General features: G+C 35.2%; 1 protein-coding gene across 3 annotated transcripts in view; it reads right to left on the reverse strand.

The window, feature by feature from the left end:
* The window catches only part of si:dkey-220o5.5 (actin filament-associated protein 1-like 2), a 57,031-nt gene that overhangs the window by 16,924 nt on the left and 24,894 nt on the right, over nt 1-15,213 (reverse strand). For all 3 annotated transcript variants that reach the window (XM_051116626.1, XM_051116625.1, XM_051116627.1), the window contains 5 exons: nt 5,834-5,930; nt 5,404-5,618; nt 2,769-2,945; nt 2,490-2,582; nt 2,052-2,145 (listed from right to left, as the gene is read on the reverse strand). In XM_051116626.1, the coding sequence (XP_050972583.1) occupies nt 2,052-2,145; nt 2,490-2,582; nt 2,769-2,945; nt 5,404-5,618; nt 5,834-5,930 (676 nt within the window). The remainder of the gene's footprint in view (nt 1-2,051; nt 2,146-2,489; nt 2,583-2,768; nt 2,946-5,403; nt 5,619-5,833; nt 5,931-15,213) is intronic.

Here is a 15,213-nt window from a genome sequence, read left to right on the forward strand (position 1 = left end):
ACTTGCACGGATTTATTGCTTACCTTATAACTAGCAATGTGTGCTAACAAATTAAATAGAGCCAATTTTGATTTCACGAAGGCTTTAAAGGGATAGTTAAAAATTCTGTCCAAAATTCCAAACCCTTAAAATTTCTTTCAGAACACAAATTATGATATTTTTAATGAAATCCAAGAGCTTTCTGACCCTGTATAGACAGCGATTCAACTAACACGTTCAAGGCCCAGAAAGGTAGTAAAGACATTGTTAAAATAGTCCATGAAACATCAGTGGTTCAACCTTAATGTTTTTGCACAGCGGTGACTGATGCAGAATAGAAAAAAAGGTTGAATAAAGTAATTTTTTCTTTGTGCACAAAAGTATTCTCATAGCTTCATAACATTAGGGTTGAACCACTTATGTCACATGGACTATTTTAACGATGTCTTGACTATCTCTCTGGGCCTTGAACGTGTTAGTTGCGCTGTCTACACAGGGTCAGAAAGCTCTCGTATTTCAACAAAAATATCTTAAATGTATTCCGAAGATGAACAAAGGTCTTACAGGTTTGGAACGACATGAGGATGAGTATTTAATGACAGAGTTTTCATTTTTGAATGAACTAATTAATTGCATCACGTCAGCTGCTACAGACAGGGTTGCCAAATCCAAGGTTTTACAGCAGAATCAAACTACTTATACACTGTTGCTGTGGGGTGTTTTTTAAGTCCGTGGGTTAAAGCGATCTCCCCAGAAGACGTTTTTAATGGAGTGGACTCCTGATGGAGGAGAAAACAGCAGAAAAAACATGGTTGTGCTAGTTTTGATGGAACAAATGGAAGAGTTTTTTGCAAAGACCTGGCAACCCTGGCTACAGAAACAGTCTAAGACTGCACTTGCAGAGTGGCTGGTCCAACCTGATATGCTTTAATGCTATTAAAAAATAAGATTTATGAGACAGACAATGTAAAATTTCCAGTATTTCTCCATTCAGCTTCAGAAGACTGAACTGACTTCTAAACAAGTGGATGGATTTTTTTTGATAGCCAATATTAAGTCCTATTTTTGATATTAGTTTCAAAATATGTATATAATTTTCTGATAGTAAATAACACAACCATATCATATTTATATCTATTTTACATAATACTTACAAAAATAATTGGAAATAATCTATGAAAATCTTTGAAAAAAGAGAGATTTATACTTTAGATGGCAACTCAAAAGTGCAAAAAAGTAAACCTATTATTATTTTTTTTAAATAAATAGTTTATAACATAAACAAAAAGTAAGTGAACACAGCAACGAGCAGGAAACTCAAAATGTGACCCGGACCACAAAACCAGTCAAAAGGGTCAATTTTTTTTTAAATTGAGATTTATACATTATCTGAAAGCTGATATATAAGCTTTCCACTGATGTATGGTTTGTTAGGATAGGAGAATATTTGGCCAATATACAACTATTTGAAAATTTGGAATCTGTCAAAATACTAAGAAAATTGCCTTTAAAGTTGTCCAAATTAAGTTCTTAGCAACGCATATTACTAATCAAAAATTAAGTTTTGATATATTTACAGTAGAAAATTTACAAAATATCTTCATGGAACATGATCTTTGCTTAATATCCTAATGATTTTTGGCATAAAAGAAAAATTGATAATTATGACCCATACAATGTACTGTTGGCTATTGCATGACTGGTCTTGTGGTCCAAGGGTCACAAACGTGGATTTTTGCCAAAGTTTGGGGATTTGTTGATTTAAATGTTTAACAGGTATTTAAAGACTTGTTTAAATTATATAAATTCTTCTCCACATCCAATCAGTTCCTGATGCATATAAAAGTCATGCCATGCATTTACTTCAACTTTCATTTTTGAGCTTTCATTGAGAGGATAATGGAAAGAGGACAGGAAATAATATAGAAAATAAGAGGCAATGCAATCTGAAAATGATGTGAGCAAGACTCAAACCCACATTTCCAGCATGAGCACCACAACTCTATGCTTAACCGCTAGGCCGCAACTCCAACAAACTCCTTTTTTGCAAACGCAAGTGCGTTTCTGCTCACCTAGGTCTTTGTCTTTGATTTCCACACTGCTGACTGCAGATGGAAGACTTGAGATTTTCTCTTCATCCGAGTCCGTATGGAGGACGGTACTTGACTACATTGAGAAAGAGAGACTGTAAAAACTGGCTACATGACATTAGAAACCACAGAACGTTCTCCAACATAGGTAAGTCAGTCCCACAAATTAGCTTAAGATGGAACACAAGGTTTTGCTAATCAGTTTAGTATGTGGCCCAGGCCAGCAGAAGATTCATGAAAGAGACTCTGTCCGATGGATGTGAGGGAAAGGTCTGCAGATGATTAACCACCAAGCTAATTCAGTAACATCTCATTCAGGGAGATGAAGTTATGCTGTTGCTCTCTCTCTGTGTCCATCACATTGATAATGTTGTTAACATAGATAGCAGAAACTGGAATGGTGTCAGTAGTGTGATTTACCCTGCAAGAGTCCAGCCTCTCGCTCCTCAGGATGGATGAGGAGCTTTGGGATTCAGGCTCGTAATAAGAGGAGCCGCTCACTTCTTCTATTATCTACAAATGAGACACGTCAGGTTTGTTATGTTTGTTATGTATTGTTACATATATAATATCTTCTTTTTTGTTCAACAGCTGAAAGAACTTCATACAGGTTTGGAACAACTTGAGGGAGAGTAAATGATGACAGAATTGACAGAACGGTCTCTTTAAGTTTAAGTTAAATATAAGTCTGCATTCTACCTTCCTCCACTCTTCGGCCTGTGTGCAGCTTTGAAAGCCTAAGATGAGCGTTTCAGCACCGGCCACCACCTTCAGCTCGTGCTGCATCTTCTTACTGTGCTTGGATTTGTAGACCACGTAGCAGCCCGTGAGGTTGAGCTCCAGCAGAGGGTGCAGGTCTTTAGCACACTTAAAACACTGCCAGGGGAAAATGAAGTATATTGTAAACTGTACAGTTGTTTACCACATGTAAATACATAAATGTACATAAATGAGAAAACAAATGCAAATTGCACATATATATATATATATATATATATATACACGGTAGTTGTGAATCTACGGAATTACATTCAAAATCTTAAGGTATAAAAGCAAGTTTCTAGTGAGCAACTTCGTACTTTTAAAAAGTATTTATTGGGGAAATAATGGTGCCTAGAGTTTTAACTTCCAAAATGCAGTTTAAATGCGGCTTCAAACAATCCCAAATGCATTTGTAAACGATCCCAGCCAAGAAAAAAGGGTCATATCTAGCAAAACAATTGGTTATTGTCATTTAAAAAATAAAATTTAAATACTTTTTAATCTCAAACGCTCGTCTTGTCTTGCTCTGCCTGAACTCTGTGTATTCTGACTCAAGACAGTTAGTGTATGTCGAAAAACCCCAATCGTATTTTCTCCCTCAACTTCAAAAATCATTTCAAAATCATCCTACATCACTGCAGAAGTACCAACACAGTATTTGCAAAGTGAAGATGCAAAGAAGATCAAACACCCTTAACAAAAAAGCTAAAACAGCGATATAGGACGATTTTGAAGTTGAGGGAGAACATGGGATGGGAGTTTTTTGACACACCCTAACTGTCATGAACTGGAAGAAAGAGGTCAGGAAGAGCAAGATAAGATGAGCGTTTGACATTAAAAAGTATATAAATTGTATTATTTTTATGAAAATAACCGATCATTTCGCTAGATAAGACCCTTCTTCCTCGGCTGGGATTGTTTACAACCGCATTTGGGATCGTTTGAAGCCGCATTTAAACTGCATTTTGGAAGTTCAAAATTGGGGCACCACATCAGTCCATTATATGGAGAAAAATCCTGAAATGTTTAACTCAAAAAACATCATTTCTTTACGGCTGAAAAACAAAACAAAACGTGAACATCTTGGATGACAAGGGGGTGAGTACATTATCTGCAAATTTTTGCTCTGGAAGTGGACTTCTCCTTTAACCCTCCTGAGCCATGTGGAGTATTTTTTATGATGGATGCAGGGGCGGTTTTAGGGTGAGTCAATATCGAGGGCTCAGCCCAGATGTCCTTCAAATAAAATGTTTAAAAGTTATATAGGTTAGGTGGCATAACTTTTTTTTAAAGAACCAGTACAATTAAATATGCAGGGCTCCTGCATGCATTTATACTGCACTTACAAATTGCATAAATAATATTATGAGATTAATGTTTTGTTTTGTTTTTAGATTTATTTATGCACTTTTTATGTCTTTATTTGTACAGGACAGTGTAGAGTAGACAGGAACACATCGGGTGAAGAGAGAGGGGAATGGAATTGGCAAAGGACCACGAACCGGGATTCAAACTCAGACCGCCATAAGCACAATTGTGCTGTATGTCAGCACACTAACCGCGAGACTATTGGCGCCGACAAGATCAATGTTTTAAATATAAAATTTAGAACACGGAAATATGAAATGATAGAATGACACTTTTAAATGTGAGTCTAAAATTGCCAGTAGGTGGTTAATGACTGACTCGTTGAGTCATTTATTCAATCGATTCATTCAAAACGGCTGATTCATTCAAAAACGAAGTAAGAAACTGTTTTTATGAATGGGTCAGTGAATCAATGATTCAAAAGTGTGTTAAAAAACTCAATTTCATTCAGTACTGAAACACTGCAGTGTCCAGAGAGGCACAACATGGATTTGCTTAGAACTAGAGCAAAAGGACAATATTTTCTCTACGATTTAAATCACTTAATAACTTATGTTTTTATTGAATTGTTGCCCTGACACTTAGTAAAATCTGCAACTGACCATGCAAAATGCTATATGCATATAATCGCTCTAAATGCATGCATGTGTGTTCTAGTAAGTCTGTGATTTGTTGCTACAGTAACAATAACTTAATTTTGACAGGTGATAAGATCGATATTACCAAAATTATACAGTAGAAAACCTGAAGCAGTTGCATTTTGCTCTGGTGGTTTAATAGAAATGATTTTAAAGTGCATGAAAACTCTTGATGGTAATAAAACATGGTAACAAAAACATTCTGTGCTTTACTAAAAACATTTGAGGATTCATCCCCCTTAGCCTACCCCTAGCACTGCCCCTGGATGAATGGATTCTTTGCACTTTATTGGACTTTTAAATCTCAACACCCATTCACTGTCATTATAAAGACTGGAAGAGCCTGGTCATTTTTTAATATAACTCTGACTGTATTCGTTTGAAAGAAGAAAGCCACACACCTAGGATGGTTTGAGGATGGGTAAATCATGGGGTAATTTTCATTTTTTGGGTGAACTATACCTTTAACTGGACAAAGAACATACTACCTAAGAGCACTTGAATGTGTAGACAAAAAAAGCAAAGCAGTTGACCAGAGCCATATGAAACCAGATTGAAGCTCTTACCAGTAGTGAGCTGTGCTTAATAATGAAGAGCTGGCGCGTCCACTGACCCAACCACTTCTTCTTCCAAAGGTATCCGCAGATGCGTGACTCTGGCACGGGCCTTAAACACGGTTGAGAGGAGCTCCACTGGATGTAGTGAGCTCTGTCCTTCACAAACTCCTCATCATCCTCTTCGCCATACGACTCGTAGTGACTGCTGTCTGAGTCTACTTTTTCTGAGGCAAAGACAGGTATTTTAGCATTACATGTGGATGTCAGTTGCTGAATTAGAATTCATTTTATTGTTTATTTTGTTATAGAATTTATATTTATTTATGGTTTTATTTATAATGACACAAGGGTGAGTAAATGACAGAATTCTCATTTTTGGGTGAACTATTGCTTTTAAAATGAGCTGTTATGTCTTACAGTATTCGGCTGTCACACTGACCTGTAGACTGACTTGCCGGGACAAGCGGTTCTGCCTCTTCATAACAGTCCTCTTCCTCTAAACTTGGTGGATGTGGGGGAACAGCAGGATTCATAAACTGAAAACACACAAAGAAAAGCACATTGGATGTATTTTCAAAGTTTTGTTTTTGAAAGAAGTATTTGATAAAAAATACAGTAAAATCAGTAATATTGAGAGATATTATTTTAATTTCATATAACTGTTTTCTATTAGAATATGTATTAAAATGTAATATCTTCCTGTAATGCAAAGCTGAATTTTCAGCATCATTACTCCAGTCTTCAGTTTCACATGTTCTTTCAAAAATCATTCAAAGCAGTTGTGTTGCATCATATTTTGGTGGAAACCATGTGACTTTTTTTTTTTAATTCTCTCTCTCTAAATAAATATTAATAATATTCATGTCAAATTATACTTAAACAATCGTTAAGAGCTTTAAAAATATATACTTCAACTTTTTTTACATAAGACCAAATAGTTGATTAGTTGTTGAGGGACATTTTAAGTAGCTGATTTTGAAAATATAAAACTTTGAACATCCTTCACATTAAGAACAGCCCTGAAATAAAGTAGCAACGCTATAACTCATTAACCCACAGTGAAGACCACACAACCAAAATCTGGATGCTGATCAATCAGGACACTTTCACATGAGCTGCTCATGGCAACCACACAACCAGAACTGACGCCAGCACAGCTGGCCAGAGCGATCACCTGAATTTGCACATGAGAGGCATCGTATCTGAGGAAAACAAAACTGAGATGATATCTTTCTCATATGGCTCTCAAAACCCAGAGTTTAAGTGCAGCTCTGCAGTTACAGGAAGAGAGTGTGTGTGTTTTTAGTTGTGCTAGGGGTCAGTCAGTCCACAGTGTTTATGAGAGTCTGGTGCAGACTGTTCTAGAGGAGTACAGCTCAAGGACAATGGCTGTGGTCGGCACTGGGGTCAGTAATTTGTAGTCGGACACTGAGGGCAAATCAGTGGCGCTGAAACAAAGCCTTCTGGGAGAAAACAAAAAAGCCAAAAGCAGATTTTTTTAGATCTCAAGTCCTGTGCTCTTCAAGCTGACGTAATTTTTGTGCATATTAAAGCATAAATTCATTTCCAGATTTTAAAAAATGCCTGATAATTTACTCCCCCTTATGTCATCCAACATGTTCATGTTTTTCCTTCTTCAGTCGAAAAGAAATGAAGATTTTAGAGGAAAACATTCCAGGATTTTTCTCCATATAGTGGACTTCAATAGGGATCAACGGTCAAAATTGCAGTTTCAAAGGGTTCTACACGATCCCAGCTGAGGTATAAGGGTCTTATCTAGCAAAACAATTTGTCATTTTCTTAAAAAAAATAAACATTTATATAGTTTTTAACCACAAATGCTTGTCTTGCACTAGCTCGACACATTGCGTGTTGAAAAGGTCGTAGGGGTGTAAATTATCAGGAAATTTTAATTCTGGAAGTGAACTAATAAAACTTGAAATTTACCTTATTGTTTCAAGATTCAACATAAGAGATTTCCTTGGGAAATAAATTGGTGTCAATTTAAGGAAATAAGTTTTTAAAATAGTAAAAAAGAAAAAAAAATTACTGAAAATATTTTTGCTTAATTAACAAAATGAAGGAAAAATTGTGCTACAAATATATGGTTCATTTTTGTGCTGTGCGAAAGGAAGACGGCTGAAAGTGGCATCCTGTTTTCTTTATTTTACAAATATACAAAGATTTGTTCTAATTGTGAAGGTACACAAATAAAAGCAAGCCGTTTACAGTTTTGATTATCTGTATGACTATGAGTCATTTACACTGTTAGAAGGAAAAAAAAATCAAGTGACTGAAATAGGCTAAAATAGCCTTGCCTATGTTTATAGTGTTTGTAAACATTTCATGTCAGCATCAGGTCTATTTCTGAATGCAATAATAATAGCAACTTGAGTTACAGGCCTATGCAATTTTTTTCCTCCCTCAAAAACGCCATTTTATTTAATTTTAACAATCCAGCAAACGCTTTAAAATATTTTGATAAATCACTAAAAAAAAAAATTAAATGACCTTTTAAACCATGTAACTGATTGTATTAACCGTTCAAAATTTTTCTGTCGGTTAACGGTTAACCGGTTAAAATGAGCATCCCTACTTTGTAGTCACATCCTGCTTTGTTAAGATTTTTGGGGAAAGCATTTATGATCGAACACTTTAACTCATGTTTAAGTGACTTGTTTCCACTTTGTGGCACACCAATATAACCTGCAGAAAAAGTCACTGAATGAATGAACTGAATGAACTGATTCAGAACTAATCTGAGTCACTGAGATGAATCAAAATTCTCACCATAAACCAGAAATGCAAGTAAAATGACTGTTTTCAAACAGGTTTCCCAAACCAAATTAATTCAGTTAAAATAAATAAATTAAAAATAATAAATTTAAATTTAGTTAGCCACGCTTCACACCAGTTGTTAAATAAAACTGTTCAAATATTTTTTTATTGACTGAAATAAAGTTCAAGTGAAATCTAAATATTAAATCAAAACCCTAAATTCATAAAAACTCGAAAATTAGAAATGTTGCCTTGTTGTTTAGGCTGAATTACTAAAGGCACAATCACTAAAACTAAATCTAAAAATATAAAAAAAGTAACAAAAGCATGTAACAAAATAATAAATAGCTGAATTAACCAACAAACCACTTCTTGCTGGGATAGTAAAAAGCATTTTACTGTAGAAAATGACACACTTCACTATTAACATCAACTATAGACTGAAACTGATTTGAAGTGTGTTAATGATCCCTTTATACCCCATCTTCAGTTCAGTGTCTGTATGTTGGATGGTGGGTGTTTGACTGAAGAATTTGAGAATGTTAATTGCATCTATTCTGAGTGTTTCTTCTCTTTTATCTCTTGCATATTTTCATTCTTTCTGTTTCTCTCACTGGCTTTTGGGGGAGGCGTGGTTGCGAGCACAGCCTGTACAGCTCTTGGGATCAGATACATATCTGTGAATGAAAGATGAAAGGAGTTTTTGTGTGTTCACGGGTACGTGAGGGAATGAGGGATAAAGACTGAAAAAGAAACATAGATGCAGAAATGGAACATTCATAAAGGATGCCAAAAACTAAAAATCAAAAATGATAGGAACTAAAAACGCATGAAGCTAGACAAGAAAAACGAAGAAATGAGTCAATGCGAATTGCAGTCTGACTTTAAAGAGGGAGCAAACCACCATTCCTTGAAAACGTATCATTGAAGAATATGTAGAGAAGTAAAAACTGTGACAAAAGAGAAAGTACAAATGTCTGTGGTACTGTTATGAGGGTTGGCAGAGACAGAAGGGGTCTTGTATCCTTACTAAGCCTGTAAAACATTCACTGCGCATTCCACGACTCTGTCTCACATGAACCATTATAAAACTGAATGAAGAAGGCAAACACACACACATCCTTAAACATGCAGGTCATTGTAACCGTGTCAAATTGAGCTTGTGACATTACCTCATGAAGCACAGGAGGAACTAATCTAAGCCTGTAAACTCCCACCACTTACTAACCCACACAAACTCACCCTATGTAAGGACCCATATCTCAGAGCTACAGGTGTGCACAGCAAACTATTACCTTTAGGGATGCATAAAATATTGGTCCCATATTGGTTAACCTGCTGAGGTCCGAGGGGGTTCCTGGGCCCTGGAGAAGTTTGACATGCCTCCTTTATTTTCTCTCCCTTAATTCATCCTAGGTGTATATGACTTTCTTCTTTCATACAAAAAGTTTACATACACCTTGCCGAATCTGCAAAATGTTAATTATTTTCCCAAAATAGGAGGGATCATACAAAATGCTTGTTACAACCTGAATAAGATATTTCACATAAAAGCGTTTACATATAGCCTATGTAATAGTTGTTTCTAAAATATTTATAAAAACTACCCTGTTCAAAAGTTTACATACACTTGATTCTTAATACTTACTGTGTTGTTACCTGAATGATCCACAGCTGTTTTTTTGTTTAGTGATAGTTGTTCATGAGTCCCTTGTTTGTCCTGAACAGTTAATCTGCCTGCTGTTCTTCAGAAAAATCTTTCAGGTCCCACAAATTCTTTGGTTTTTCAGCATTTTTGTGTATTTGAACCCTGTCCAACAATGACAGTATGATTTTGAGATCCATCTTTTCACACTGAGGACAACTGAGGGACTCATATGCAGCTATTACAGAAGATTCAAACGCTCACTGATGCTCCAGAAAGAAACGCGATGCATTAAGAGCCGGGGAGTGAAAACTTTTTGAATTTGAAGATCAGAGTAAACTTAACTTATTTGTCTTCTGGGACACATGTAAGTATCTTCTGTAGCTTTTGAAGGGCAGTACTAAATGAAAACTAAAAGGAAATTTAGGCAGAATAAGAAAAATGTGCACATCTTCATTCTGTTTAAAATTTTTCACCCCCAGCTCTTTATGCATTGGTTTTGCAAGTCTTTGCAAAATGGGTAATTTTTAAATATATTTTTGGATGAAGTTTCTTTTGCTCACCAAGGCTAAATTTATTTGATCAAAGATACAGTAAAACAGTAATATTGTGACATATTATTATAATTTAAAATAACTGTTTTCTATTTGAATATGTTGTAAAATGTAATTTATTTCTGTGACGCCAAGCTGAGTTTTCAGCATCATTACTCCAGTCTTCAGTGTCACATGTTCTTTCAGAAATATGTTTGTGCTTTTTAATGCATTTGTGAAAACTGTGATAAATTTCTTTCAAGACTGATGAATAGAAAGTTCAAAAGAACAGAATTTATCTGAAATAGAACTATTTAGAACTATTTGTAACTTTAGAAATATCTAAACTGTCACTTTTGCTCAATGCGTCTTTGCTGTATAAAAGACCCTTTTTCCTCGGCTGGGACCATTTAAAGCCCTTTGAAGCTGCATTTAAACTACATCTTGGAAGTTTAAACTCACGGGCATCATTGAAGTCCACTATATGGAGAGAAATCCTGAAATGTTTTCCTCAAAAAACATAATTTTTTTTACAACAAAAGAAAGAAAGACATGAACATCTTGGATGACAAAGGGGTGAGTACATTATCTGTAAATTTTTGTTCTGCACGTTTATTTTCCCAAGAGTACAGTATATACTGTATGCTGCCGACAGCCATAACATTCAAAACATGCATACGTGCCCAATCTACGGGCTCAGCATCCACATGCTCACGGGACTGAAATCGCCTGGTTGGCCTCAGGATTTTGGCGCACACTTAGTGGGTGACCTCATCCCTCCCACACCTCCCAAGAGATCCTCCTCGCACCATCCGACTTCCTTCCCTCTGTGTGGTTGCTCTATCGGTCCATCTCTCTATCACTCCATCACTGTCCTCTCTCACGTAAGCAGCAATAATTATCCTCCCAAAGTCGTCTTCCTCCCCTCCGCTTCCCTTCCAGCCAATCACAGCTCAGTTTTGGGTCGCCGAACCGGGCCTCTCGCTTAAACATGGCATTTCCTGTTAAAGATAGGGCCCGTCCCCCTCACTTCCTCCCCCTCAATCTTTTTCAAACAAGCTTTTGATTTCGCTCAAGGTCTTGGAATTAGGTGAACTTCCTATTGCACTTAATTGCCGTGATCTAGAAATGCCCATGCTGGGTTGTTAGAAGAAAACAGAGCAGAGGAAATACAGTGACGTAATTAGAAGGACATTTCACTTAAAAATGACAATTTTGTCGTTATTTACTCATCTGCTCAAAGCTGTGTGCTGTTATTTGTTTTATTATAAAGACATCATGCAGCACATTTCATGCAATTTCATGAAAGAAATTAATACTTTATTTACTCATTCAAATTCAGCTTTGCATCACAAGAATAAATTACAGTTCAAAACATACTAAAATAGAAAACTGTTATTTTAAATTGCAATAATATTTCATAATATTACTATTTTTACTGTATTTTTTATCAAATAAATGCAAACATTATTGTTATTTAAAAAAAAATTGTGAGTGTAATTATTAGGCTGCTTCTTTAGAATAATATTTATTATTATTATTATTATTATTATTATTATTATTAATGTCATGTCACAGCCCTCATGGTTGTAAATAAACAATTAAATAATTCTTAATTCATACAATGGCTTTATGCATGCTCCTATAATATGTTTAATTTAATATAATGTTTAAATGTATTTTATTTTATTTTATTCTGCATTTTTCATTCCAAGTCTCCTTAAATCATATAATGGCTTTACGTAGGTCCCTATAAAATGTTTTAATTTAAAGTATTGTTTAAATTTATGTTTTATTTGATTTGATTTTTGCCAAAATCTGTGTTTTTCATTCCAAGACTTTGTAAATCAAACAATGGCTTCATGGAGGTCCCTATTATTTATTTGTTTGTTTGCCAAATTCTGCGTTATTCATTTTAATTTTTCTGGATTATGTCTTAATGGTCTAATTACATTTTAATAGTTAACTGAACTCAACAAAACTCTCACAATTTTTAGAAGTTAATACAATTGTAATAATGCCCTATGAAATATGTTTTATAAAATAAACTGAACAGCAGAGTAATATTTTGATAATATATTTTATATGTTATTTCAGCCTATTTTTATTTAGTTTAACTTGAATTACTAAAATAAATAAAATTAAAACAAAACCTAAAAAACAAAACAAAAAAACAAAAACAAATTAAAATGGACAAAATGACAAAAATACAACAAAATCACCAAACCTTAAAATTAAAAATTAATAAAATTAATTTAATTAATAATTAATAAAATTAAAGTGAAAACAGAAAATATAAAAATAGACTCTAAAACTAAAAAATAACTAAATAACTAAAATAACATGTATAATTTGCATCGAACACTATTTACACAGTGCAAAGAATTTTGTTTTATTATTTATTTATTTATTTATTTTGCTATTTACTTTTTTTTTTAAAAATAGCATCAAATAGTAACTGCTCTTTTTTTTAGGTGAACTATTCCTTTAAGAAATTCTTGGAATTTCTCCTTGGAAAACAGGATTAAACATTTGCCTTCTTTATCTGTTCATTATGAGTCATCAAATGTGATTTCATTTGTTTATTTAAACCTATTCTGCCAGAACAAGAAAACAACGTTTTTTTTATTTTGAAGATTTAGTGTAAGGACATCATTTTACAGATTACAGAGTACATTACACAAACAAACAAAAGCCAATGTCAACACACTCCCAAATATTCTCACAGAAACTAGTTCAGCACAACCCAATTAACCACAATCCAACAAAGATAACTCTAAAGGTAGATCAAAAGCAAAAGATTTCCCCACGCAGACTTCGCAACAGATTCAAGTTAGTCACACAGTTTTGCGGCTGACTAACAGAAAATTTCACTAATGTGGCCCCACTTTAACTGCTCTGTCTTCTCAACAGCTACGAGTGTGTTTTCATAGCGTTTCTTCCTCCAGCGCTGCTCTTCCCTTTCAGTTCATCCCGTCCCTGTTGTTTACATGTGGCTGCCCACTTGAAAAACCTTGGTTACGAGGCAGGATTTGACCTCTGACCCCGTGCCCTGCTCAACCCTTGGGTGAGATGAGGGGGCAAGACCACAGTGAGGCTGCGCTGAAGCTGGGAGATACTCATCAGGTGGCCACAACACAAGCCCTGCTCCAACCCGGCGCTCTGGGCCTCGTAACCGCTAGTGTGCAGCCTGCCCATCTGCCCTGTTATTATGGCCATAGAGCTAGTGTCTCTTAAAATACACATCAGAGCGCAAGTACACACTGTAGTGTGGCTCAGAGTATACATTACAACACCATCAAACACTAGTCTACTCTAAAGTACACATCACGGCACATGATACTTTTAAGGTATTCATTACGTTATACATCTGTATCCCTTACAAATGTCAAACACACCACAGTCAATAACTGGGACTGTCCCAACTCCTGTCACTGGAGGGGCCCACTAAGGTGCTCAAAAGTACAGGGTACTTATTGGGCCTGGGGGAAGCATTACAATTTAGTCCCAGGCACCAATCATTTTACCATTCCCTAAAAATACTTTACAGCAGACTCATTACAGATCTTTAGATTATATACGATCCAGGGTATAAATACATTCAGGTGACACGACTAGCCAAAATGTGCGTTTATTAAATTTACATAAATTAAATACATTGTCATATGAGTTAAAAACATGTACCTATTAGAACAATTTCATATGTTAACGTATCTAGATGCACACATATATTAATTAAAGATATAGGTCACGCAAAAATGAAAATTACCCTATGGTTTACTCACCTTCAAGCCATCCTAGGTGTATATGGCTTTTTTCTTTTAGACGAATACAGTCAGTAAAAAAAGTGCTCCACATGTCTTTGGGCAGTTAATAAAGGCCTGAAGCAAACTGATGCGTTTGTGTAAGAAAAATATCCATATTTAAAACTTTCTAAACTGTAATCTCTACCTTCTGCTGTTGTACTCGCGTTCATGAAAGAGTGATGTTGCTAGGCGTAGCGTAAGCATTGCATCAGATTACTTCAGAAGGCCTTTATTAACCTCTGGAGCCGTGTGGAGTACTTTTTATGATGGATGGATGCACTTTATTGGACTTCAAAATCTCAACACCCATTCACTGCCATTATAAAGCTTGGAAGGGCCAGGACATTTTTTATAACTCCAATTGTATTTGTCTAAAAGAAGAAAGTCATGCACACCTATGATAGGATGGCTTGAGGATGAGTAAATCATGGTGTAATTTTCATTTTTAGGTTATCTATATTTTTAGATCTCTTCTGTTTTCTTGGCAAACTGGCATTTTATTTACTCACCACAACCCATTTATAGACCCTGTGTACAGAACTATAAAATAAAACCCCTATTCTTCACAGAAACTAGTTCAGTACAACTCAACTAACCATAGTCTAATAAAGATAGCTCTAAAGTCACATTTTTCAAGCTTTATAATGCCAGTGAATGGGTGTTGAGATTTTGAAGCCTAAAAAGTATGCCTATCCATCATAAAAAGTACTCCAAACGAATCCGGGGGGCGAGTAAATCATGGGGTAATTTTAATTTTTAGATGATCTAGATTTTAAGATCTCTTCTGTTTTCGTTCTTTTTTAAACTGGCAAACTGGCATTTTATTTACTCACCACAACCCATTTATAGACCCTGTGTACAGAACTGCAAAATAAAACTCCTATTCTTCACAGAAACTAGTTCAGCCACAGTCTAACAAAAATGACTTTAAAGTCACATTTTGCCAAGCTTTATAATGGCAGTGAATGGGTGCTGAGATTTTGAAGCCTAAAAAAGTGCATCCATCCATCATAAAAAGTACTCCAAACGAATCTGGGGGGTTAATAAAGGACTTCTA

Source organism: Labeo rohita, chromosome 8, assembly GCF_022985175.1.
Source record: "Labeo rohita strain BAU-BD-2019 chromosome 8, IGBB_LRoh.1.0, whole genome shotgun sequence".
Lineage (NCBI taxonomy): Eukaryota > Metazoa > Chordata > Actinopteri > Cypriniformes > Cyprinidae > Labeo > Labeo rohita.